General features: G+C 33.0%; 4 protein-coding genes, 1 long non-coding RNA gene and 1 pseudogene across 5 annotated transcripts; 4 read left to right on the top strand and 2 right to left on the bottom strand.

Annotated features, from left to right (window-relative positions):
• The first annotated feature begins 7526 nt into the window (after positions 1-7526).
• LOC107415669 (polygalacturonase) lies at positions 7527-10034 on the top strand. Its single transcript, XM_016024035.4, has 3 exons — positions 7527-8162; positions 8874-9163; positions 9282-10034. Exons 1-3 carry the CDS (start codon positions 7695-7697, stop codon positions 9727-9729), a joined length of 1206 nt encoding a protein of 401 aa, XP_015879521.2. The 5' UTR covers positions 7527-7694; the 3' UTR covers positions 9730-10034.
• Positions 10035-11430: 1396 nt separating this feature from the next.
• On the top strand, positions 11431-13454 carry LOC107415703 (2-alkenal reductase (NADP(+)-dependent)). The gene is made up of 4 exons (XM_048467356.2): positions 11431-11899; positions 12176-12353; positions 12438-12604; positions 12722-13454. Exons 1-4 carry the CDS (start codon positions 11654-11656, stop codon positions 13184-13186), a joined length of 1056 nt encoding a protein of 351 aa, XP_048323313.1. The 5' UTR covers positions 11431-11653; the 3' UTR covers positions 13187-13454.
• Positions 13455-14014: 560 nt separating this feature from the next.
• LOC107415702 (2-alkenal reductase (NADP(+)-dependent)) lies at positions 14015-15869 on the bottom strand. The gene is made up of 4 exons (XM_016024087.4): positions 15505-15869; positions 14921-15104; positions 14648-14814; positions 14015-14578 (listed from the first exon to the last, which is right to left on the bottom strand). The coding sequence occupies exons 1-4, from the start codon at positions 15763-15765 to the stop codon at positions 14114-14116; spliced, it is 1077 nt and encodes a 358-aa protein (XP_015879573.2). The 5' UTR covers positions 15766-15869; the 3' UTR covers positions 14015-14113.
• Positions 15870-18472: 2603 nt separating this feature from the next.
• Positions 18473-20429, top strand: LOC125423354 (2-alkenal reductase (NADP(+)-dependent)). The gene is made up of 4 exons (XM_048477103.2): positions 18473-18764; positions 18964-19141; positions 19596-19762; positions 19879-20429. The coding sequence occupies exons 1-4, from the start codon at positions 18522-18524 to the stop codon at positions 20338-20340; spliced, it is 1050 nt and encodes a 349-aa protein (XP_048333060.2). The 5' UTR covers positions 18473-18521; the 3' UTR covers positions 20341-20429.
• Positions 20430-20576: 147 nt separating this feature from the next.
• On the top strand, positions 20577-24155 carry LOC125423353 (2-alkenal reductase (NADP(+)-dependent)-like; annotated as a pseudogene).
• Positions 24156-24368: 213 nt separating this feature from the next.
• LOC125423357 (uncharacterized) lies at positions 24369-27569 on the bottom strand. Its single transcript, XR_007241889.2, has 3 exons — positions 26419-27569; positions 26226-26334; positions 24369-24929 (listed from the first exon to the last, which is right to left on the bottom strand). It is a non-coding gene; the product is annotated as an uncharacterized LOC125423357 (long non-coding RNA).
• Between the last annotated feature and the right edge of the window lie 21 nt (positions 27570-27590).

Below are 27590 nucleotides of genomic sequence, written 5' to 3'. Positions count from 1 at the left end.
AATAAAACAGACATCTTCTAAAAACTGCAAAGTGCTTGCTACAACATTTGAACCTCATCTGCAGTAGCAGCAGCACAGTACTACTGCTATATATATATATATATATATATACACTTACGTGATCTTGACAAAAAATTAACATTAACTTTAACTAACTATGAACTGTAAATTAATTAAGTGCATATATCTGCACACACACACATATATATATATATATAGATGTTCATATTCAGTTGGACCCAAAAAATTAACATTAACTTTAACTAACTATGAACTGTAAATTAATTAAGTGCATATATCTGCACACACACACATATATATATATATATAGATGTTCATATTCAGTTGGACGTCCATGATGCCCATTGTTCATTGGTTTCAATTAAATAGACTTGGCCAATATTTAATCAGGTGTAATATAGGTTGGTTTTTGAATTTTTCAATTCAATCCATTGGTAAGAAAAAATTAAATCCAATCCAATCTAACTTCAGTCAGTTTGAAATGGTTAATTCTATTGATTTTGGATTGGGTTTAATTCTTACTTAATCCATTTCAATACAAAAAAAAATTCATAATCCAAGATCAAGTTCCAGGGCTAAAAAATAAAAAGAAAAAGAAAGAAAGAAAAAACTTCGATAACATTACAATATAACCAACACTTCAACTTTCACAAAAATTTCTACAATATTATAATGACATAATCCAAGTTCTAAATTAAATTTCATTATTCATAAAATATAAAATAGCAATATTTAAATCATAAACTAACAACTGTACACAAGCTTTCAAAATATTACAAATAAAATCTTCTTAGTGTCTTATCTAAGCTACACATCCATGATTACTTTTTTGTCTAGATAAACAAATATTATTGTTAATTTTATTACGTAAAAATGTCCTTGTATACAAAATCAAACATTAATAATTAATATAAATATTAAAATGTTAATATATTACTTTGTCCTAAGAGAAATAATCTAATATGGTGTATCATATTTGAAATTTATATTATATACATATTGGATTGAATCGGTTAGAAATGATTATTTTAAACATTAAAATCGATAACCGAGCCAATTCAATTAGATTTTAAAATTTCAATCCAATCCATTATAATTTTTTCAAATTTATCCCATAAAATTAGATTGGATTGGTTAATTTTATTGAATAGGTTATATTTTTGAACACCCTAAATCATATCCCCTAACATATACACATTTTACTATTAATTATGTTCTACAATTGCAACACGTCCACGGCACAAGTGTTGCGTCCATATGACGATATCAAAAAGACAGCCCATCATATTACATGAAGTTGGGCCACAAACTGAAGCACCCATGAGCCCATTAAACCTATGGAGCCCATTTATAATTGTTTTCCTTTTGCTTTATTTTATTTATTTATTTATTTTGGCGAACTCACTTTAATTTATTTGTTTATTTGGACCCAATCATCACCCTGCATGCATATGCGTGGGATTTAGCTTGAGCTTGTATTCCAAGTACAGTGACATACCATCCGTTAATTTTGACTAGGATCAGAAAGACTGATTGTATGTACATTGAGTACTATTGAGCAGTGGTTAAGAGCCGCCCAACCAAATAAATCAAATTCTTTCATTAGTCAGGCGCTACATGATTTTTTTCTCTTTTTCTTTTTATTCTTTTTGACATTAAGGGTTGGGGGAGGAACGGTGCTTCATGAAGTTGAAATTGAATTCATGCTTATGCTCGTTTTTTGACTTCGCTATAATAATAATAAAATAACGGAAAGGTGCTTCTTTTTGACATCAGGCCCTGTTGTCCGTAATCAGAGGCTCACGGAATGGGGGTCGTTGAATACGGTTAAAAGTTTGTTAAATTAGTTTGAATTATCCATACCCCAAACTTTGGTAATTGGGTGGTTGAAGCAACTGACGTCTAAGAAGCATATCAAGTTTTAATTATATATTTTTACCCAAGAAAAAGTTTTAGTTATATATGCAAGTTTTGAGTCATCTTGAGTCTTGAAGCATATATATATAAATTCTACATATATAATACTGCTACTTTTCTCCAGTTCAACAAACGGAATGGAACTCCATTAATTAATCACGAACTCTTCATATACATCACCATTATTCACCAAAAAATCATATATATCACCGTAATCATAATTAAGAAATTCTTTCAAAAATTAAACAAAAATAACTAATCAACTAAAGGAGCTTACTTTCATTAACAATTATAACATATATATATATATATATATATACACACACACAAATAATATATATATATATTTACAAATTAAATTACCATATATATATATATACACACACAAATAATATATATATATAAATATAATAAATGCTGTGCGCATATATATATATATATATATAAAATTTTAATATAGTAAGAATGCCATAAAAATTTTATGATAAAGATATTCTATATATCAAATTCTATTATTAATTGATTGTTATAAAGTAAAAATAAATTATAAATCAAATCTGGAAATGTTTAATTAACCTTTTATTATATGCAAATCTTATTGCGTTATTATTATATAAAAGATGTATATATAAGCCAGCACATATACGAATGTGGCTAGTCAATTATATGTAACATATAGTCTTTATAATTTAATTACATGTAGTTGATGTAGTTGATTTGACATGTCCACTGACATCATAATTTGAAGGTACTTACGTATTGTAATAAAACTATATATGCATATATATATATATATATATATATATATTATAATATATAGATAAACATGGGGTTTGGACAATTGGTCTCTGCTCAGTACGCAAAGTTGAATTTATTGTGATAGTCATGATGCATGTGGATAGGCATTATAGTGTACACGGGTGTGCATGAGAGGTCAACATAGATCACATGCTTATATCTCCACAAAAACAAAATATTAGCGGAAACAGGGAACCCTTAAAACAGGCAACCTTTGTGTCTGTATTTTTAAAATAAATTTATTATTAAAAGAGGACAAAGCCCCAAAAACACTGATTGATTGCAGCCTCTTAACTGTACTTCTGTATTGAAAAGGAGACATTGCCTCATAAAACTTGATCTGTCCATCAGAAATTTTCAAATTCCCTCAAACTAGCTACTATAATATATTATTCTTATTCGTATATATATATATATATACATCTCCACCGTTTTATGTACATATATATATTGGCAAATTTAACCAGATTGTATATATATATATATATATATATAATTTTCACATCACAATTCCATTCCAATATAGTATGGCCCTCTCATGTGAGTCAGGTCCTGCAGCATTGAAGATTATATATAAACTAAACTAATTTCATCGATCCCTTTCTGTTTAATATTTTTCAACTTTCAATTATTCGTCAATCAAATACGTGTATATATATATATATATATATATATATATATTTATGAATAAGAGAATAACAAAATAGGAGATCCCCGGATCATATCACGTGGATGCGGTGATTTATTCTACTCTGGTTTTGATTTTGGTTAAAAGAAAATTGTGGCGCAAGATGAACATGCATTTTGATGTAGTGTGCCATGCACGACCATTCCACTATGTACCTATAATATATTGACCTGATATTTTTTCAACATCATCACGTTAATTAAATGCATGAACTTAGTTACAATTTGAGTGTCATACGCAATGCCAATGAAAACGAAACCCTTAATTTAATTTAACCTTATCTATTAAGCGATTGCAACATTAAGTGTACGTATATGTATGTAAATATATATGGACATATATTTTATTGGTATGAGAAAATTAATAATTAAATGGATATTAATACGTAGAATTGATTAGTTTCCACGAGCCTTAGGATGAGGTGAAATTGAGGCAGAAAATCAAAAAGCAGCTTGCATGACATGGCATGCAGTTATGTTACTGTTAATTAATATATTATTATAATAAGATAATTGAAGTTCACATCCCATGGCTTACGGTGATTGATTAAGTTGATAGGAAATCTATGAATGAAATTGGGACTCATGAAGAATAAGAGGCCCCGCAATCATGGCCCAATTTCATGTAAGCAATCAAAAGCAATACCAACACCAAAAACATTAACGCATGCAAAGAGATGTATAACTAATTCTACATATATTTTATGATATAAAAAATTACTCAAGGAAATTGGTGAGCGAAAGAGTCTCCTCAACACATGCACGACACGGTGGTATGTCTGACTAACAATTACTCTACGCAACACACGAATTTCTTTTTTCATGAATATTAATTGAAGCAAAATACTTGATTAAGGAAGTGTCTTCTTAAAATATGCATGCAATGCAAGCATATGCATTTATATTTTAATATTATACTTAAAAGAAAAGGAAAGAGGGAGTTCATTAAAAAGCCCAAAAACAAAAGAAAAATATGGATAGGCAGTTGGACAGTTAAAAGAATGAGTGGTGGACATGAATAGCAATTAGGAAAAGTGTAGATGATGATGATGATGATTGAGGTAGAAGTTGAGGTTGACGAGGAGGAGTACAATGATCGTGTCACAGCCGATTTCTTCTCCGTTTTATGCTCCATTTGTCACGTTCCACGTTTCCACACACACGCACGCTCCTCCCTGGCCCTTTCCCACTTCTTTTTTCATTCATTCTTAATTTTCTTTATATATTTTTCATTTCCATTATTACCCCTTTCCCTTTCTTTCTTTCTTTTTTTTTTTTTTTTCCCTTTATTTTTTTTAAATAATTCAAAAAGTAACAATAATATTTTATGAATGCTGTACACACACACACACACACACACACACACACACACACACATATATATATATATATATATATATGATCTTTCCCTAAATCCTAAAACAATTTTTTTTTACAGACTAAATCCTAAAACAATTAACATTAACAAAATAAACAAATAAATTAATAAATGAAAACTGCGTGCCGCAGGCGACAGACACAAATCAGCATGCAGTTTTGCCCGCAATGCCATGTCCGAATTGGCGGGGGTGCAATCCATTCTAAGAGACAGGAACCCCTCAACTTCTGTCTCAGTGTTCTGAACATGCAATTTGTATATAGTATATATATATATATATATATATGAAAGACGATGCAGCTGATAAATTTTATTGCAATTTGATTCATATTTCGTTATAGAATTACTCAATTGACATCGGGGATAGCCATGTGATGTGGAGGAGTGGGATTGGTTAGTGATCTGTGTGTGCGCGTTATTTTAATTTTTAATAATTTAGAAGGAGGTATATTATAAAATATGTGGGGATATAAAGCTTGATAGCCAGCTGCTCTTGCTATTTTACATATACAAATGGATCAGACATAAGATTAATGAGAGGCTGATCTGTCAGCCTATAGCTTTCCCTTCCAAGGATCGACCAATGGATGTTGGTGCATTTGAATTCCAAATTAATGTTACAGATCACTTTCAGTTTTACTTTAATACTAGCTATTAGTGCCCTCCACTTCTCCATCACAAGTCGCATAATTAACCCTAGCTATTATTCATCCATCTAAACCTTCATACATACTCAAACCCAATTATTAAATTAATTTAATTGGAATCCTTTTTGCGTATGGAAATCTCGCTAATTCTTTTCTCTTTAAATTTTGTTAATATTCATTTATATGGTAGCCAAAATTCAACTGACAGGTGCTATATCCATGCGCAGCTTGAAACATAACGCAATCATTATGAAAATTATTATCTCTGTGTTATATATATATATATATATATATCTACGTTTAATTTTGATGATATTAATTGCATGATCATTTTTTTTTATTACCATGATCATTTCATTTCGTACATATATATATATATATATATATATACGTTGATCAGAGCAGCAACTAATGAATAAATAATTCCTACAAATATATTAATAAAATGGCATGCATGCATGAATTAATGAAAATGCTAAGGGTTTATTTGTTTGCATGCAAAATGTATCAACTCTAGGAAAGCATACTTGGAAATTCGAGTGGAGAATTTGTAAGGATGACATAAATTAAAAGGAAACAGACAAAGAGGGTGTTTTAGCACTAGGTTTTAAATCGAGGTTGCCAATTGGATTGCACGAAAAAGACTTTTTTATTTTATAAATCGTAAATGCATATAATAGATATTATCTCTAATGGACTTGAATCCTCTATTTGTTTTTCTTCTATTATTATATGTGTGTGTGTGTATATATATATATATATATATTTAACATAGGAAATATTGGATCATATGTGTTTTATTTGAATTTAATTATGTTTTAGAAAAAATATGTTAATAAAACGAATACATGTCATTTATTTGATTGACAATGTACAATTAAGATTAAAAATTAAACATAAACAAGTACAAAAAAATCAAGCAAAGGATCTTAATTCTATCTTTACTAGGCTCTTTAAAAGTTTTAACTTCTTTATTTTAAAGATGCACAGCTCTTTTTCTTAACTACAATTAGATTTTCTAAATTAAAAAAAAATTAAAATAAAGAATGAGGCATGTCTATCTAAATATAAAAAGCCAAATTCACTCTCTATCTAAAGCTTTTAATATATTCATTTATTATTCTTTAATTTTCTATACACAATTATAATTATATTTATTAATTGTAATTTTAGGTTATATTTTTTAAAATAATATTTTGTTGTAGAGAGAGAAAAAAAAATGGAGAAGGTGAATAGTAATTGTAATAGTAAAGAATGCTACTAGAGTTGATAAAAAATCTTATTTATTATTTTTTAAAACTTTTCAAGATACTTTTAAAAATAAACAACAGTAGAGGAGATGTTCTTATGCACCATAGAGTTTTTTTTTTTTTTTTTTTTTAATGTGAATTCCCAACTAGAAATTCATTACATATACAAATGAAATTATGATCATACTCTGTAAATTTATTAGTCAATTAATTTATGAAGCGTTAGCGCTCTTTATCACTACTATATCAATAAATGAACTTTTTGATAAAAATATCAATAAATGAACTTATTAGCTAGGGAAGTTAAAGGTAATTAATTAAAAAGTCCATATATTATAGAAGTAAATAGATAAATGGGTCAAAGCAGGCTTCCAAAAAGACGTCCGTTGTGGCGAAACCCAAGGAATCACCTTTTCTACCCTCTACCTAATTAATTTGGATATTTGATTGCTCATACAATACAATAACTGAATGTCACTGCCACAACATCATTAAAAATTATAAAAAAGAAGAAAAAGAAAAAAACCCAACAACGACAACAATTTTAATTCGCCATGAAATTGAGTGAAGAGCGGGGGGTGCGCCGTACGTTGATTAATCGATATTATAGAGATGAAAATGTAAAGTGATTAAAATTAAATAATCTAATGAATTCCATGTATATAGAGAGGACGGTTGGTTGGATTGCGACTTCCACGTAGGTAAGGCCATTTTGGTAATTAAAGTTAAAAAAAAAAAGTGATTTCGGCGATGCTTGGTTGCTGTCTCTAATAAATGTTTTTCTTGCTTGTAAAAATCTCCTATAAATACCCCCTTCAAACCGTTTCAACTCCCTCCCAGCACCACCACAATCAACTCCTTCAACCTCTCAAGTTTCTCTCTTTCATTTTATCGTTAATTCTTTATAGATCTTTCTCTCTCTCTCTCTCTCTCTCTCTCTCTCTTATCTGATCTTTCTCTTGCTCTTGAGCCTTTAGCATAGGCAAGTGCCAAAAAATGCAGGCATTTAATTATAATATAATTCCCAGCAGAATGCTTGTAGTACTAGTTGTGGTGATTCTAGTGTTTGGATTAATCTCCCCCAACGCAGTGTTGGCCAGTAGTGCAGTGACATACAATGTGGTGAGTTTAGGAGCCAAAGGCGACGGGAAGAGTGATTCCACAGAAGCCTTCGTTTCTGCATGGGCCAAAGCTTGTGGCTCTGCAAATCCCGCCACCATTTACGTGCCGATTGGGAGCTTCTACCTTAGCAAGGTGGTGTTTAGTGGGGAAGATTGCAAGAATCAAGCCATTACCATCCGCATTGCCGGAACCCTGGTGGCCCCCTCTGATGGAAATGCCGCTAACTGGCTCCTTTTTCAGCATGTAAATGGGGTTACAATTTCCGGTGGAGTTCTCGACGGCCAAGGCACTGCCCTGTGGGCTTGCAAGTCCTCAGGCAAGGGTTGCCCCAGAGGAGCTACGGTATGTATACTTCTTGTAATTAATTAATAAATCTATCTTTTATTATATAAAATTCAACGTTCCCCTATCTATATAAATTCATGTATTATTATTATTATTATTATGTTGCTCACTCTTACAGTATATTAATTAATTTAAGGTAATTAGTACAATAATCAAAAGTTTCTGGTGGACTATTAATTAATTAATTAAGATAATAATTAACATATGTATTCATATATGGTCCATGCGGTAAGCTACAAGTAATATATAGGAGTGTATAAGAAGCAGTTAATGAATATATATTATATATTATTATTGAAGAACACCATATATATTACATTATATATTTTACGTTCAGTCCATCTCCCTGCATGCTCCCCTCCAGTTCCGGGTTAAAAGTTAAAGCAAGAAACAAGAATCCACCCCAAAATTAATTAATGAGAATATATATATTGGGAAATCTCAGAAGTCAAGCCATTTGCTTACCACGTATGTAGGAATGTGGAATGTGGAATGTTGAATGCATTATCGGTTTCAATAATAGCTACCTTTCAGCAGTTACTTCTATTATCTATGCATGATATGCACGTGACGTGATCACATCCCCGGCCCCCTTCCTTTTCATATTCCTTCTTCTTATTATTATTATTATTATTTATAATTAATTAATAAAGTAAGTAAATAATTTTGTTGAATTTGGTGTATGATCATGTGATGTTCAATGTGAAGACACTGGAGTTTTCCAATTCAAACAACATCAACATCAACGGATTAACGTCACTAAACAGCCAAATGTTCCACATCGTCGTCAACGGCTGCGAGAACGTGAAGATGCAAGGTGTGAAGGTGTCGGCCTCCGGCAACAGCCCCAACACCGACGGCATCCACGTCCAGTTATCGTCCGGGGTGACCATCCTCAACTCCAAGATTGGAACGGGTGACGACTGTGTGTCAATTGGTCCAGGCACCACTAATTTGTGGATCGAAAACGTTGGATGTGGTCCAGGCCACGGAATCAGGTAGGTACAATTAATTAATTAATCAGTTGTTGATTTATATAAAAAAATAAAATAAAAAATTAATTAATCAAATTATATATATATATATATATATATATTTTTAATAAATATTGGACAGCATTGGGAGCCTTGGAAAGGACTCGCAGGAGGCTGGTGTGCAAAATGTGACAGTGAAAACAGCAACGTTTAGCGGCACACAAAATGGTGTGAGGATAAAGTCGTGGGGGAGGCCAAGCACAGGGTTCGCTCGGAACGTCCTTTTCCAACACATAGTAATGGAGAATGTGCAGAACCCCATCGTAATCGACCAAAACTACTGCCCCGACAACGAAGGCTGTCCCGGCCAGGCCTCGGGGATCAAAGTCAGCGACGTCACCTACCAAGACATCCACGGCACCTCCGCAACTGAAGTGGCCGTCAAATTTAATTGCAGTCCCAAATACCCCTGCACCGGGATTCAACTGGACGACGTCAAGCTCACTTTCAACAATCGCCCTGCACAGGCTTCCTGTTTTCACGCCGCCGGAACCGCTTCTGGTTTAGTTCAGCCCACTAGTTGTTTCTAAGGCTATACCCCTCCCACATACTTATAATATTAATACTACAATAACTATATAGTTACACGTACGTTGTATTGCGTACTTTATGATAGTTGCTATAGCTAGCTAGGCTAGCTAGGGTAGCAATTTAATCAACTATATACTCGCTAGCTAGCTGCTAGTGATGGAATTTTTATTAATTAGAGTTTGGTATACTGCTTGAGCCTGTGGCGTTGCTTGGAGCCTGGCCTTGCATTCTTGGGTGTTTGTATCCATCTGGGAAATGGGAAATTAATGTTTTTACATATAATATACAATATTATTGGGTTTGAGATTTGATCTTGAATATTGTTCAATTTTCAAAGTTTCATACAAATTGTAGAACTCCAAGAGAACCAGTTCTCATTAATCATCAAGCTAAAAGCTTGGAAGTCTGATAACAATGGAGGAAAATTTCTAGCAGCTTTCTTGGAAAGAGGATCTGCTTTTATATAAGCCAAATGAATCACAACGAACGGTTTTCCATAACGGCCTCTAAAACAGAACAAGCTAAACGACAATTTTAAAACACTGGTGTTGATAGAACTGTGCCATTGCGCTACAGTCATAACCGCCACTCTGCACCACATGGGCTGGGTTTTAACTCGACACAAGCATTTTTAACTCCTTAAAGTTGGGCCCAATTCAACCTAAGCCCAATTGACTATTCATCTATTTGTTTTTCTTAATTAATAATTGTTTTTTGGGGGCGGAGGGAATAACTTAATTTATTGCCAGCTCATATGGCATTAACATCATGTCAAAAAATTTATATATATATATATATAATTTTTTTTTTTCAGAAGAATTAAAGTCATTGTATGAATAATGTTAAATTTAATTTTTAAATAAAGAAAGAAACATTATTGAAGAGTTTCTTTTAGCCAGCAAGATAGTAACAAAATTAATTAAAGAGGCACTTGACAAAATTTGTAGAGATGGCAATATATGGTGTTTGTGTTTAAAATAGCAACTGGTGGTTGTGCAACTTGGAGTTAATAATGTGGATTTTGTGTTAGAATCGAATGATCTAACTCTGCCCATGGATAATCAAATATGAACCTTCGAAACCTTTGAAAACCATTGACATTGAGCTAAATCAAAAATTAAATCTCTCCAAAAAAAAATAAATAAATAAATTTCGAGGAAGTACCACAGCACCACCTCCTTAATATCAATTTATAAAGTATCAATGTCGATGTCCCATTAAAACTATTGAACCATTTAAAAAAAAAAAAAAAAAAAAGGAAAAGAATGATTGCAGTTGGTGTTTGATTAGATTAGCTGCAGGGTTTATTTTGATTCTCTTGTAACAAGAAAACCCACTGACGGAGTGATTCATATAATTCTTTGACAACTTCAAGGGGTTGCCTTCATGAATAAGTAAATAAATATATATATATATATATATATATGTACATATATGTGTGTGTGTGGGGGGTTAATAGGTCTTGGTCTTGGGCTTTGTCTTGCGTGTAAAAGAGAAAGGCGGCCAGCAGCGAGGAATGAGAGAGGCGTGGCAATGAACTATAGATGCAAAAATGCAGATTAAGTATTAAAATATAATTGATATTTTTTTTGGTAATAAAAAAATATAATTGATATTTGATTTGTAGTCAGGAAAGAAAAATAACGCAAGCACTAACGCAATCCCGCAACATTTTAATATTCTTCTTAATAACACCACACATTTTTTATTTTATTATATTTTTTAAAGAACACTACCCCTTAACAATATGATCATGATCATAGGCATATAATAATCAATTAAAAAAATTAAAATGTAAAGGAAAGTCGTTGGTTATCAAATAGTATAAATGTAAGAATACATATGTATATAGCAGATTAAGGGTGGAAATTAAGGAGGCTTCAATTAAATTAAATCAGCATCGAAGATCGAGAGAGAATATCAATGGCAGAAAAAGAAGAACAAGTAGTTAGAAACAAGCAGGTAATATTAAACAAGTATGTGGAGGGATTTCCCAAGGAGGAGGACATGCTAGTGACTTCGTCTGCAAGTATAAAGCTTAAGGTGCCTGATGGTTATGGTGGGATTCTGGTGAAGAACCTCTACTTGTCCTGCGATGCCTACCAGCGGATTCTCATGACACACATACCTAATTCTGCCGCCGTCTTCGGTTTTTATAACATTGGCTCTGTATGTCTCTTTCTACAATCGTTTGTTATTTAATTACTTGCTTCTTTGCTAAGCTCAATCCGTAGATCCTACACTTTTTCCGGTTTTTTTTTGGTACTTTAGGTTGGGAATGGTTTTCATTTAGCTAGCTAGCTGGTACTTAAATTTCAAACTAACCAACTAGGTTAATTGATACTTGAGCATATTAGCGCTCAAGTAGAGCTGCCAAGCTTGATGATAAATGAATAAGGTTTCGAGGTCTTGACATTTATATATATATATATGATAAACATACAGCCATTATTTGGGTATGGAGTGGCCCAAGTGTTGGATTCAGGACATCCAGAGTTCAAACAAGGCGACTTAGTATGGGGGGTAACTACATGGGAAGAGTACAGCCTCCTTCCCACGCCCGAAAACCTCGTCAAGATCCTCCACACCGATGTACCTCTTTCCTCCTACGCTGGAATTCTCGGTATATTTAATTTTTCTCCATTAAATTTGTCTGCTGTTATAATATAAAGTTTTTTTAAGTTGGAATATATAAATTTGCTCGTAGGTATGCCAGGTTTGACTGCTTATGCAGGATTCTACAAAGTATGTAATCCTAAGAAAGGAGAAAAGGTGTTCATATCAGCAGCATCCAGTGCAGTGGGTCAGCTTGTTGGCCAATTTGCTAAACTGTCAGGCTGTTATGTTGTTGGAAGTACTGGGAGCAAAGAAAAGGTAACTAAGTATCTTCTATATCATATATCATTCACTTATCAAAATTATTGTGTACATAATTAAGCTAATTATAACTACTGTACATACACACACACATGCATGCTCATATATATATAGGTGGAGCTATTGAAAGGAAAGCTTGGATTTGATGATGCATTCAACTACAAGGAAGAGCAAGACTTGGAGGCAACCTTAAAGAGGTATTTCCCGCAAGGCATAGACATTTACTTTGACAACGTTGGGGGCAAAACACTTGAGGCTGTGCTTCTCAACATGAGACAGTTTGGACGCATTGCTATATGCGGAATGGTATCACAGTACAATCTTGATGAGCAGGAAGGAGTTAAAAATCTAATGCAACTGGTATCGGGGCGTATTCGTATGGAAGGATTCAACGTTATTGATCACCTTCCTAAGTATTCTGAATACTTGGAGTATGTGCTACCCTATATAAGACAGGGCAAGATTGTCTCCGTAGAAGACATTGCTCAAGGCCTCGACTCTGCTCCATCGGGTCTTGTTGGACTCTTCACAGGTCGCAATGTTGGAAAACAACTCATTCATCTGTCTGAACCCCATTAAATACGATCATATCTATCTATCTGTATATTTGATCTTGTATGACTAAATATTACTGCCATGTCCCTTCATGGTGACAGCTAGCTAGTGAGCTTCTTCAATTTATATCAAGTTTTCTATACGCAGCATGTATATTAATGAATCTTGAAGCAACCTTTTTTTGTTCAGTCCTAGGGCATGTGCACGTTATTAGTCTACCACATACAGACCATTAAAAAGGTCATTTCCTTGTGATATATGTAATCAATAATATCCTCACATCTTTATTGAAAAGACCATGGCTAATTTCTTGCATTGTTGACCATCCAATTGTAAAGCTCTGTTAAAAGCTATCTAACAGTGTACCAGCTAACTAACTAAAGAAACCAATACCAATAGAAAACTAGGTGCCAGCTTAGCTCGAAAACAACACCAAACTATGTATTCTTGTCCAACTTTGATTAATTTTTGCTTTTCTCAAGTACAATGTCTAGAGTAGCAACAGCATCAGCAAAGTAAGCAAGAAGAATTTGTTTAAAAAGTGAATGCATATCTAAAAATATTTTCAGAATAAATGGAGTAAATAAAGTTTAAAAACCATTTGTGAGGTGGAGAGGGAGTAACATAGTATGGTCACTTGCAATTTCTACACTGGTTGACTATCTACTTAAAACTTTTTTCTTAAGTGATAAGGCTAAGAAAATTGTTTGTTAAATAAGTAGGGCCGCATGTGTTCGTTAGACTGCAAAAACCTTTTAAGTTGTCAATCAAACAAACTCTTATTTTGTTGCTTTTTCCCTCAATATATTTTAACTTTAGGATAGAGATATGTGATATGACATTCATCACAAGGATATGAAAAGGAAATATTATATCTTTGGTTTGGACATGCCAAAAACTTATTCATCCAAGTAGATAGATCATCAATACCATCATATGTGATATGATATATTAATTATCAGACAGATGGATGAGTTGTTTTCCAACATTGCGACCAGCGAAGAGTCCTACAAGAGCTGATGGAGCAGAGTCAAGGCCTTGAGCAATGTCTTCTGCATACACAATTTTGCCCTGTCTGATATAAGGCAGCACAAGGTCCAAGTACTCATTATAGTTGGGAAGGTGATGAAGAAAGGTGAATCCTTCCATTCGAACACTCTTGGACACCAGCTGCATGAGTTTTTTGACTCCTTGCTCCTCACCAAGATTATTGTACTGTGATATCATTCCGCATACAGCAATGCGTCCGAACTGTCTCATGTTGAGAAGCACAGCCTCAAGTGTTTTTCCCCCAACATTCTCAAAGTAAATGTCTATGCCCTGTGGGAAATACCTCTTTAATGTCGCGTCCAAATCTTGCTCTTCCTTGTAGTTGAATGCATCATCAAATCCCAACCTTCTTTTCAGTAGTTCCACCTATATATATATATATATCAATTATGTAGGTATTTTTGATGACAAGTTAATGATATAGATATGAATTACCTTTTCGTTGCTGCCACAGCTTCCCACAACAAAGCAACCTGACAATTTAGCAAACTGGCCAACAAGCTGACCAATTGCACCAGATGCGGCAGATATGAACACCTTTTCTCCTCTCTTAGGATTACATACTTTGTAGAATCCAGCATAAGCAGTCAAACCAGGCATACCTATGAGAAAATTAAATTAATCCATTATATTATGTATATATTAGAAAAATAAAATACTTCAAGAAGAATTTTTTAATGAAGGAAATGAATATGCAAGTATATATACCCAGAATTCCAGCATAGTAGGAAAGAGGGACATCAGTGTGGAGGATTTTGATGAGGGTTTCAGGCCTGGGACTGGGAAGGAGGCTGTACTCTTCCCATGTAGTAATCCCCCAAACCAAGTCTCCTTGTTTGAACTCTGGGTGTCCCGAGTCCAACACTTGAGCCACTCCATACCCAAATAATGGCTGTGCACAGTGCGCATATATATATATATATATATATGTATAACTATCAGCCTCATAATTACCATCAACGAGTCAAAATGTAATTATTTCATTTTTAGTAATAATGCTTTAATTATGAAGTAACAAGTGAGTTTGAAATTTCAATTTTGAACTCCAGTTGGCTGAAGCTCATGTGGCATGCTCAAGCTCAATTATAAAAAACCAGTTTTATAATAAACTGTACATGTATGTAAATAAGACTTGGAAATTGTAGGGTTGTGAATCTGCAAAATAGATGGATGGCTCCTAGAACTAGCAAGTTAGTAGTAGTTAGGTACAGAGTAAAATATTCATAAAATATGGATAGACAGATAGAAAGAGAAAGAGAAAGAGAAAGAGAAAGAAAAAGAGAGACACATACAGAGCCTATGGAAAACGAACGGAAGGTGGAGCTGTTGTTGAGAGAAGGTGGGAGGGGTCGCATGTGAATCCGCTGGAAGGGATCGCAGGACAAGTAGAGGTTCTTCACCAGAACCCCACCATAACCATCAGGCACCTTTGGCTCTATACTTGCAGACGATATCACTTGAAAGTCCTCCTCTTTTGGAAACCCCTCCACCACATGCTTTTTTAGTATCACCTGCTTGTTTCTTACTTTAACCTCTACTTCTTCCTCTGCCATTCCTTTTCTTTCTCGATCTATCTGCTTTGATTGAATTTCAAATTTTAACAAAGCCCCCTGCAACTTTATTTTCCACCCTATCTAGCTAATTAGTCTATCTGCCATCATTTTTATATAATATATATATATATACACACACACACACATTAGCTAGCTATAACGGCATCACTACCAACGACTTTTCTTTCTTCTTTAGTTCACAAAAAACGACTTTTCCTCTTTGCACTATTATTTTGTTATTAATTTGAACGTTTTGTTATCAATTAAAAAAAAGAATAATGAATATCTTGTCCATTCATGTAGTAATTATATTATTCATGCAATTACTTTAATGATAAAAGAAAATATCAGTTATTATAAAATATACACATTTCTAGCTAGTCTGTTCAATATTACTCTTTTTTTTTTTAATCAAAAGAAAAGGGAAAAAAATTACGCTTCAAAAATTGAATGTTGACCCTCGAACTCTGAAGGCGTATTATATATTTATTGCTGTGTCTGTTTATGCATCCAGCTGGTGCGTATATATATTATTATATATAATAGATCCAAACCACATGAAGTGGAGACAGGAGAGTGGTTGATCAATGGCCATTAAGTAATCAATTAATTATTTAGTAAATATCAATTATTAATTTTCAGTAAAATATACGCACATGGAGGATGCTGAGCGCAAATTGACGAGGAGTTGACTTTGTGGTTGATCGCTGTGAGTTTGCAGAGTTAAAAAGTTAAAAAACTACTTTCTAAATTGTAAAGCTCTGTGGGTTAATTTTCAGCACCTCTTTCTCTCGCTGATTAACCAAAACCACACTCATTTACATCTCTTAATACAATACAATATTTGTTTTCTAGTTTCTTTTTAATTCTTATAAGTAGTCGGACAAATTATTTATTCATCATATGGCATACATGCATTTGGTCACTGCGGCAAAACTAAGAAGTCTTGAACATATAATTGTTTATTTTAATTTCCTTTTGCACTTGTCATCGTTCAACAAAAAATAAATAAATAAATGTACACTTGTCATTTCTCTCTGTTTACTCTTTCTCTCACACTCTCTCTCTCTCTCGCTCTTCCTTAGTTTTGAGTCTTGTTACCGCTGCCTTTTCCACAACATGCATGTCTAACGGATCTTTAATTATGAAATCCTATAATTATATCTTTTAACCAACTGATCATGCTTATAAAACATGTAATATTATAAAGTGATCATGCTTGTAAGTTATACCTACATGCATACTAATGGAAGATTCAATTTAGAGATAGTTTTAATTTAGATTCTCTTTTTCTTTCTAATATGGATTTCTTTTAATAGTGGCCTAAATATAAACACACAAAAAGTCGTTACATGAAAAGGCTCACAATTGTCCCAGCCTCATCGGCACTTTTCTTGTGTTTTGGGTCCATATATAGGAAAATCATTCAAACTTTTTGAACAAAAGAATCATAATCACTCTGTACTCAGCAGCAGTGTATCAAATATGAAGCAAATTCCCGTTTCAAGGTTTCTCAAATCAAGGACTTCTTCACATATTTAACTCTTTGCCACAGATTTATATTTGAAAATAACATTTCGTACGTTAAGATGGTGAAAGTAGTAATCTGCATAAGCTTGTTATATATGTGTCAATTGGATTTATAGAATTTGTCTCCTAGTACGTACGTTGGTATTTCATCTTCAAGTGTTAAAATTTATTGGATATCTTTTTCCTAGAATGGTGCCCGCGCACCTCATTAAAAATTAAAGTAATTTAAAGGAAATTGAAAATAATAAAATAAATAAAATTAATCACCCTATTAAAAATTAAAGTACCTTTGAAAAATTGAAATACTAAAATAACTAAAATTAATCTTGCAAAATATATTATTAATATCAAACAATTATGTTAGAAATACAAAGAGCAAAAACAATTTAAAAGTTCTTTTAATGCTTAGACAATTAAGACTTAATAAAATGAAATTTTCATTAAGAAAATGATAAATTTAAATCACTAACAAAAAAATTACTGAAAAATGTAAAATTATTGAAAGGTAATTGTAAAGAAAATCTAAGAAAAGTTTCCTTAGTAGAGTTTTGTTGCGTCAGAAAAAATCGCTCTTCGTTGTTATAGCAACTTCTTAAATTTTTATGTGCCTTGCTTAATATGGAAATTTCATAAAAAAAAGAAAAAAATCTCATTTATGCTGTTATGGAAATTTCATTAAAAAAAAAAATCATCATTTATGCTGTTATTACAGCTAATTTCATAATCTTCCTTTGAAGCAATTAAATTCATTTCAAATGTGAATTCAAATTTTGGTCATAAATAATTATCCTTTTTTTTTTAATTTTTACCAAATTGATTTATTTCAAAAATAGTATTTTAGTCTTATTTATCAAATCATCAAATTTATTGTCATTATTAAAAATAACAATAATAAATATTTGAAAATATAGATGGTCGCAACAAAATCGTATAAATCTATGTCATTATAAAATTATATATTGCTAGCTAATCAAAATATATAGATACATAAATATATCATAAAATTTAAATGTAAAAAAAAAAAAATTAAATTTCGTCCCATAAGCATAAGCCATGAGTGGATGACATTTACGAAGAAACAGGGAGCAATCTGTAGACATACACGTGTCATCATATGAGACCTCAAACACATTTCTGTTTCAGTTTTGTGTACGTATATACCTTGAAAAGAAAGGTAAGCAACCCACACTACACACATTGAGTAATTGGAGGTGGAGTGAGTTCCAATGGCAAATGCTGGAGAGGAAGTGATCAGCAACAAGCAGGTGATTTTCAGGGACTATGTCTCCGGCTTCCCCAAAGAGTCCGACTTGTTCATAAGCTCTTCTACCACAAAGTTGAAGCTTCCAGAGGGTTCCAATGGAGTTTTGGTGAAGAACCTCTACTTGTCCTGCGACCCTTACCTTCGCATTCGAATGCGGAAGATTGATGATCCTAATAACCTCTTCCAGTCCTTCATACCTGGCTCTGTAAGCATTGATTTAAATATTCCGTTTTCAGAGAACTTAAATTAACCATTCATTCATTCATATGCATGAAATTAAATTTACTAGTTAGTAATTGATCTACAATTTTGTTCAAAGTGTTGTTGATCGATGTTGTAGTAGACTAGTGTTGCATGTATTGAAACTTAAAAAATATATTTCTTTGGTGGTTGGTTGGTTGCAGCCATTAAGAGGGTATGGAGTGGCTAAAATTTTGGAATCTGGGCATCCGGATTTCAAGGAAGGTGATTTGGTTTGGGGGACAACCGGATGGGAAGAGTACAGTCTCATCACTGATCCTCAACAGCTCTTCAAAATCAACCATACCGATGTACCCCTTTCCTACTATACTGGAATTCTAGGTGACTAACTACATATACTCTTTGCTAGCTACTCATCATATAATAACCATCAAATATGAAATAGGTAGCTGGACCTTTGATTTTTAATATCTATATATTCATATATAATGTTTAGTTAAATTCATTCTTCTTCTGGGTTTTCACTCAAGACTTAAGAGTTCTATTCATGTACATTTATATATTTGACTTTGGGCTGGCTATCTAATTCCTCTGCCGTAAGGCTTGAGGTCAATTTTCTTGTCGTTCAAAACAGATCAAGCAAGGCAAAAATAACGTCATCAAAGTTATATATATATATATATATATATATCAGTGCTGGACCGTGATGCTCTAATTGTACTGAATTCTAGTCTTCGAAAGATCTCATCATGATCATGAATATCAGAAATAAGTGTCTAACTCGTAATTATTCACAAATCTTATACAATAAGCATTTTTCCATGATCATATCTAGGTATGCCCGGTATGACTGCTTATGCTGGCTTCTACGAAGTTTGTTCTCCGAAAAAAGGAGAATATGTCTTCATTTCAGCAGCATCAGGTGCAGTTGGCCAACTTGTTGGGCAATTTGCAAAATTAACGGGATGCTATGTTGTTGGGAGTGCTGGAAGTAAAGAGAAGGTGAGTCATCATCAATTAATCCAGCATGGCATGAATCAAAACTGCTAAGCATCTGATAGACCCTAGCTGGTAGCTAAATATTAATCATGTAATCATATATGCATGCATATATACAGGTTGATCTACTGAAGAACAGGTTTGGGTTTGATGAGGCTTTCAACTATAAGGAAGAGCATGACCTAAATGCAGCTCTGAAAAGGTACTTCCCCCAAGGCATTGACATATACTTTGAGAACGTCGGGGGCAAAATGCTGGACGCGGTGATCCTCAATATGAGAGTTCATGGACGAATTGCGGTATGTGGAATGGTGTCACAATACAATCTCCAGGAACCGGAAGGTGTTCATAATTTGATGCACATTGTGTATAAGAGGGTCCGCATAGAAGGCTTTGCTGTCTTTGATTATTATCATCTGTATTCGAAATTCTTAGACTTGGTGCTGCCACAAATCAAAAAAGGGAAGATAACGTATGTGGAAGACATAGCACAAGGCCTGGAAAGTGCTCCTGCAGCTCTGGTTGGACTTTTTAGCGGCCAAAACGTTGGAAAGCAAGTTGTTGCTATTGCTCCTGAATAATTGATTCATTAAGCTCATTTATATATAAATTAAGCATGCAATATCTTTTAAATAAAAGCCAATAATAATATCCATGGTTTCTTTGATCATCTTTGTATATATATGTATGTGTGTGTGTGTGTGTTTTGGTGTACATTTAATGATTAATCATATATGATCTAGACTAAGTAGCTCATTTTAAGTAAGCAGGGGATGAAGTTTTCCCTAATTATTATATCTCTTTGTCTGGGATCTGTTAGTCTAATTAATAATAAAAAACAAACAAAAAAAGATAGAAAATACAGAGGCAAAAAGATGCAGAAATTAAGGATTGAAATGTATAAAATGGTGATTGATATATATATATATATAGATGTATGTGAGGAGAGGACTAATTAAGAATTAAGCAATTAGGTATTTCTACATGATGCATTTTATATATCATATATATCTCACATAAGGCTCCATTAATTTTCCATAGAAATGAAGTCAGCAGTTACGGAACCATTTGCATCTGCATGTATGTAATGGTAGTACAAAGACGAAAGGCTGTCCAAGCCTATATTATGTATTATTATAGTATTTGCAGTTACAGTGAATCATTTGAGAGACGAGAGTAAAGAGGAAGAGAGCATGGCAGAGGTTAAAAATAAGGAGGTGATTCTCAAGAACTATGTGGTGGACCGGTTTCCTAAGGAAGATGACATGCACGTGACCTCTGAAGCTACTATTAAGCTGAAAGTTCCGCATGGTTACACTGGAGTTCTTGTGAGGAACCTCACTTGTCCTGCGATGCCTTCCAGCGACTTCTTATGCACAACCAACAGTACCAGTACCCAAACTATACCCCTGCCTCTGTATGTATCTCATCTCTTTTTTATTCTGACTTTCTTATGTACAAGTTCAAGCTATATATTACGTACTCATAATTAAGTTAATTTAAACAATGCTAATGTTCATTGTATATATTTCAGACATATATATAATTAGTTTATAATTTTGATTTATATTAAAGTTAAATTAACACTGAAACTAGCTAATAATAACATATATATGCAATTTTGATTTATATTAAAGTTAAATTAACACTGAAAACTAGCTAATAATAACATATATATGCAGCCTTTAAGTGGGTTTGGAGTGCCTAAAGTGTTGGATTCGGGACATCTGGAGTTGAAAGAAGGTGACTTAATTTGGGGTTCACACGATGGGAGGAATGCAGCCTCATCGAGAGGCCCGAAAGAATCATCAAGATCCGCCATACTGCTGTACCTCTTTTATACTATGCTGGATATCTTGGTATGCCCGGCTTGTCTGCTTATGCTGGATTCTACGAAATATGTAATCCTAAGAAAGAAGAAAAGGTGTTCATCTCAGCTGCATGTGTTGCGGTTGGTCAGTTTGTTGGCCACTTCGCTAAACTGTCAGGTTGTTATGTTGTTGGAAGTGCTAGAAGCAAAGAAAGGGTAATTATTATTACATAATACCATCTGGTCGCAATCTTGGAAAACAACTTCATTTGTCTGATTGATGCTCTGCTCTGCTATGCTTTTCCATGTGTCAGTATATGAATAAATAAATAAAAATATAACCAGATGTTTAAATAAATAAATCTCATCATTTGATGTAAATCTTATATACTCTCCCCATATATATCTATCTTAATTAAATTTATGTTAAAATTAACAACTGGCATTATATATATATATATATATAATGGCCGACCGCGTCAAAAATGTACTATTATCCACCATTAATTGAATTCCGTTCAAGAACAAAGGTCTCTCATATCATATAATAATATTCTATGTTGTTAATATATATAGATATGTTGTATTTGGGGGGCATCCGTCGCCGTCTCTGACTCTGACTGACCAGCAAGCCCATTTGATTATTATGGCAGATAAACCTTGTTTCTCTATGTTTCTTTAAATGCATAGGTAATTAATTAATTTGTGTGACATGGGTACTAACATCACATGGGCCTCAAGAGGCCAATTCCATTACGAAAACATTATAGTTATACACCTGAAGGAATCTGAAACGTATATGTATACTTTTTTGTGTTCCAGCTTAAAAAAAATATATATATATATATATATACACTTTTGCGTTTCTTTTTTGGCTCATGTAATAAATGGGACATGAACACAGAAACAGAGATAGATCTAAAGTAAGATTTTCTGATAGCATAGCTTAGCTTAATCATATATATATATATATATACTCATTCATCAATTACTGTGTGGGTGAGAGAGTCTGAGAGAAAATCAGAAAGAAATGGCATCTGGTGGGAATGGTGAAGAATTGGTGATAAAAGAACAAGCAGGTTTTGGCTAAAGACTACATAACTGGGAATCCCAGGGAGTCGGATATGTACCTTACCACTGCTACTACAAAACTGAAGCTGCCAGCTGAGGAAGAAGGAGCTGCTGTGCTGGTCAAGAACCTCTATCTGTCCTGCGATCCATATATGCGAGGGGTTAAGAATCCTGAACCTGGTCGCCCTCAGTTTTTTGCTCCTAACGCTGTATGTAATTTCTATGTTGTTATATATTATAAATCTACAAGATAATTAGATATGAATATGTAATTTTCGTTCTTGATGATCTATTCTCTTCTGTTTTAATTCCATGTTTACATGCACACAGCCAATAGTTGGATATGGAGTGGGAAAAGTGGTGGATTCAAGGCACCCAGAGTTCAAAGCAGGGGACGTGGTGTGGGGCATAACTTCCTGGGAAGAATACAGTGTGATTAAGAGGACGGAAAGCCTCTTCAAAATTCACCACACCGATGTTCCCCTTTCCTACTATACAGGAATTCTTGGTACGTACCATACACACTTTAACATCAAATTCAATTTCAATTAATTAATGTTACAGACATAAAAATATGCATATAATTTAAGTACATGTACATCAAATATTTATGAATATATATATATATATATATATACATATACCAATTATATCTCATGTATCGATGTATATGGATAGGTATGCCTGGTTTGACTGCATATGTTGGTTTCTACGAAATCTGTAAGCCCAAGGCAGGAGAACAAGTATTCATATCGTCAGCATTCGGTGCGGTTGGTCAGCTGGTTGGGCAATTGGCAAAGCTGATGGGTTGTTATGTTGTTGGAAGCGCGGGAAGTGATGACAAGGTTGAGATTTTGAAGAATAAGCTTGGCTTCGACGAAGCCTTCAACTACAAGTCACACGAGGACTTGGATGCAGCTCTGAAAAGGTACTTCCCGGAGGGCATTGACATCTACTTTGAGAATGTAGGGGGCAAAATGCTGGACGCAGTGCTGCTCAACATGAGAGACCATGGCCGCATTGCAGTGTCCGGAATGATTTCGCAGTACGATCTCCATGAATCAGAAGGGGTTCGCAACCTGATGCAGCTACGTCTCAAGCAAATCCGCATGGAGGGATTCGATGTGTTGCAGAATTACCATCTCTATTCAAGCTTCTTAGACACGGTCCTGCCTTATATCAGACTGGGCAAGATTGCTTATGTTGAACATATAGTTGAAGGCCTTGACAATGGCCCTGCTGCTCTTGCCAACCTTTTCAGGGGTCTCAATATTGGAAAAACTCTGCTCCTTCTTGCTCCTCATGATGATTGAATATTCATTCACCTCAGTACTGTATTGTTCTGTAATGTATTATATTGTGCATATCCTGCGTATTATGCATATCCTATTTGGTGCAGGATTATATGGACACACAGTATAATAATACCTTGTTTGGTGCAAACACGGTATTGTAATGTACTAGTTGTAATTAAACTTTTTAATTAAAATAATCATTGAAATTTATGGAATTTATAGTAAAAAAAAAAAAAGTAAAATAATAGTAGTGGTAGTAACAATAACAATAATAATAATAATAATAATGAAAAATTAAATTACAAAAAAGAAAACTTTTAAATTTTATATATATATATATATATATTTTCATTAGAAACAAAATTTTACTAATTTGTATAATACAAAGCATGTGGTCAAACAAATAACAAACGAAAAAAAAAAAACAAAAACAGATAATAATATTAAGATTTCATGATATGATCAAATAAGATACACTTAACAGCATGTTTAATAGTTTAATTGTGCGAATGGGAAAATAGGCCAGATAAAGAGTGGCACTATATATTTGGATATATCTACAAGCATATGCATATAAGTTACACCACACCAGCCACAAGCCTTGGTGAAATATCGTTCATGCACATTCAAGCTCACTCTGCCAGTTTTCTTCTCTTCCTCTTTAATGAGCTTTGCATCCCCTTCACAGACTTGAGTTGGTCCGCAGAGTTGTTTTCACCATTGGCTTCCCCATGGCTGGAAGATGATACAAATCTAGTTGGTTATGGAGAATTTACTTTTCCTTTTTATGGGTTTATTGATCCATGGAGGTTTCGTGGGCAGCAACTAGTGCTCCGAAATCCAAGCCAGAACCTAGAAGCTCATCATACTTTTCTAATTGTATTATCATCCAATCTCATTACCATAATAAGATCAACATAACACTATACAAGAAGTTGACTTGATGTGTTACGAGTACAATAGCCTTGCCTTTGAGGTATCTCATCACACATTCCTGCATGTCAAAGTGGATTAAGTTTATATAAATAACTTAAAAATAGTCTAGTTCTAAAAGCATTAGAAGATTATAGAGGCAAATTTTATCGTATAATGAAAAGCCTTTTTAAGGTTGCATCCATCTTGCGGCACATTTGATTATCTTCATTCTTATTCTTAAGTCTGCAAAATATGATTAGCTAACTTAGCTATAAAAGCTTCATTGTTTTTCTTAACTCTGCTAACTATGATTAGCTAATTTAGCTATATAAATATGATCCACATCAATATGGATTTATTTATTTATTTATTTTTTAAAAGAATCTTTGATATACATATATATATATATATATATATATATAACAATCAAAATGCGAGATGCACAAAACCAAAGAACATGTTAAATTATTAACAAAAAGAAAGAGAAGCATATAACTTGCAACCAGAGGAATCTGCAATTGTTATCATCAAAGCTACATTAGGAATTATTGTATAAAGCACAGAATTTTCATCATTACCATAGGATGGCAGTGATAATTTCTTAATGCAAATATCAAACACCAACTGCAATCTAATGATGGGGGTTGGCCCAATCTGCCACTTTGAATGAAGAATGTTATATAAACTCATATCCGAAATTTCCTCCTCACATTAACATACTTAAAATTAAGATGTGGACCTTTTGCTAATTGCTATTATATTTACAAACACAGCAATCCATCTAACTAAATCAGTAACATGAACTAATCAAGTTTGAAGAGGTTCATGGCCAATCATAAGAACAAGGTCCCTTGATGAAGATTAACTAAGATACATTATGATTTATGATTATATTAAATAACTGTTAAGTATATGGTATGCAGGTACATTATCGGATCTTCAACCACATGGGTACTTGTTCATATTGATACAGGCAAAACCGAAAAAATCAATCACGCTTCAAAATTATAGAATTAAAGAAAAAGCCAAATAAGAGTTCCTATTCTCAATCAACATACAATTGGAATTGTTTCTTCCCATCTTTTCCAATATTCTCAATCAGTTATATATATGTATAATCAATACATATTTTCTTTCTCATGCTCTTGCTTTGATTATTCTGTTAATTAACAAATAGAAGCACATATCTACGACCACAACAGATTACAACCCATTATTATTATATATATATATTTTCAAGTCTTTACAATAATGAAACATTGTCTCCACTTCAATCATGTAACAAAAAAAAAAAAAAAAAAAAAATGAATAGAGCAATCTCTGCAAATTCAAGAAGAGGAAGCTGAGAAAAAGGGAAATAATAGCTTACACTGACCTGTGCAGATGAGAAGAGATGATTGATGCTTCTTTGAGAAAGGGTTGGACACGAATGGTAAAGCAGATGGATTGAAGAGAAGCTTTTTGGAAAACATATTTGACCATTGCTAAATAAAAAAGAAACATTTAAAAATTCAAACAATTTGGAAAGGAGATATTACAAAATCGAAAAATTCATGTGTTAAGGTTACCTCTGCAGAGCGGACGATTTTGTTGGAGTTCTCTGGCTTTTCTTTGTGTGAGCAGGTGTTCTTTTTCCGATTAGTTTTTCGCGTTAAGGTTCGATCATATTACGTAATACAATGAAAATGAAAATCAGGTGTATTAATAATACACCGTGAGCCGGATTAAAAAATACAGAGGAGTGTTAGATAATGCAATGCCCTTCCAGTTCCACCACCAAAGACAGTATTGAATTTAACAATACAGTGCCTTTTCCCTAATATACCCTAATACAAGATATCAAACATGCCCTCTTGTCTCTCTAATTTATTTTCTTCTCGCATTTAATTATTTAATTAGCTTCTAGCCCCTGTATTTTATTGACTATGGACCATGGTAAAGCGAAAGCTGGCCTGTTCCAAAAGCAAAACCTCATTTTTAAAAGTATCAATAACGATAAATATCATTTTGACATTAATAGTATTGCCATTTTTTAAATTTAATAATGGCATAAGTTCTCCGGCAACAAATTTCAATATAAGTGTAAAATTTTAGCCTTTACTTTTCAATCACAAATACTAAAAAATGGCAATTTCTAACTTTAAATATGATAGATTTACATTTGAATTATTTTTTACCAACTAGTAATAATAATTGATTCAATAAATGACATGCGGTTCACAAATTTTATAATAATGGGACACTCTAAAAATTTTGCTTTAATTTCAAATTTGCAATTGTCAAACTCTAAAATTTTCCATTGAAGAAGGTAAAAAGAAAGAATCTTAACCAATTTCAACAATGTCATACCATTAAAGTTGCTTTAAAATTTCTTTTTAAATTTAGTTGTGGGGTACCCACTATGAGTGTTTCATCATCATCTCTCTCTCTCTCTCTCTCTCTCTCTCTCTCTCTCTCTCTCTTATTTGATGAAGTTCATCGTTCATGTGTTTGTATTTTCAAGCAAATTAACAAAATAAATAAATGATGATTGACAAGCATCGGCAGACTAAGAAAATTTGATTTAAAAAAAATCTAAAATAAAACTAGAAGAATTAGTTAAAGTAATAAAAGTTTGATATAAAAAGCTAAAATAAAAAACATGTTGAATAAAATCCATAATTAAACAAATTGGAAGGCGAAATTAGGTGGGCACATTTTAGAACAAAAAAAATGAAAAGAGAAAGGAAGAAAAAATTGA

The sequence above is a fragment of the Ziziphus jujuba genome, chromosome 1, assembly GCF_031755915.1.
Source record: "Ziziphus jujuba cultivar Dongzao chromosome 1, ASM3175591v1".
Taxonomy (NCBI): domain Eukaryota; kingdom Viridiplantae; phylum Streptophyta; class Magnoliopsida; order Rosales; family Rhamnaceae; genus Ziziphus; species Ziziphus jujuba.
This window is presented reverse-complemented; position numbering and strand designations above follow the sequence as displayed.

What these genes read in the sequence shown, in the direction of transcription:
- LOC107415702 (XM_016024087.4), bottom strand. Translation starts at nt 15,765, where the DNA reads ATGGCAGAGGAAGAAGTAGAGGTTAAAGTAAGAAACAAGCAGGTGATA. An exon ending in GTTCGTTTTCCATAGGCTCT is followed by an intron (nt 15,105 to 15,504) that starts GTATGTGTCTCT and finishes CACTGTGCACAG; the next exon opens with CCATTATTTGGGTATGGAGT. An exon ending in GCTGTGGCAGCAACGAAAAG is followed by an intron (nt 14,579 to 14,647) that starts GTAATTCATATC and finishes ATATATATATAG; the next exon opens with GTGGAACTACTGAAAAGAAG.
- LOC125423354 (XM_048477103.2), top strand. Translation starts at nt 18,522, where the DNA reads ATGGCAAATGCTGGAGAGGAAGTGATCAGCAACAAGCAGGTGATTTTC. An exon ending in CTACTATACTGGAATTCTAG is followed by an intron (nt 19,142 to 19,595) that starts GTGACTAACTAC and finishes GATCATATCTAG; the next exon opens with GTATGCCCGGTATGACTGCT. An exon ending in GTGCTGGAAGTAAAGAGAAG is followed by an intron (nt 19,763 to 19,878) that starts GTGAGTCATCAT and finishes GCATATATACAG; the next exon opens with GTTGATCTACTGAAGAACAG.
- LOC107415703 (XM_048467356.2), top strand. Translation starts at nt 11,654, where the DNA reads ATGGCAGAAAAAGAAGAACAAGTAGTTAGAAACAAGCAGGTAATATTA. An exon ending in GTTTTTATAACATTGGCTCT is followed by an intron (nt 11,900 to 12,175) that starts GTATGTCTCTTT and finishes ATAAACATACAG; the next exon opens with CCATTATTTGGGTATGGAGT. An exon ending in CTCCTACGCTGGAATTCTCG is followed by an intron (nt 12,354 to 12,437) that starts GTATATTTAATT and finishes ATTTGCTCGTAG; the next exon opens with GTATGCCAGGTTTGACTGCT.
- LOC107415669 (XM_016024035.4), top strand. Translation starts at nt 7,695, where the DNA reads ATGCAGGCATTTAATTATAATATAATTCCCAGCAGAATGCTTGTAGTA. An exon ending in GTTGCCCCAGAGGAGCTACG is followed by an intron (nt 8,163 to 8,873) that starts GTATGTATACTT and finishes TTCAATGTGAAG; the next exon opens with ACACTGGAGTTTTCCAATTC. An exon ending in GGTCCAGGCCACGGAATCAG is followed by an intron (nt 9,164 to 9,281) that starts GTAGGTACAATT and finishes AATATTGGACAG; the next exon opens with CATTGGGAGCCTTGGAAAGG.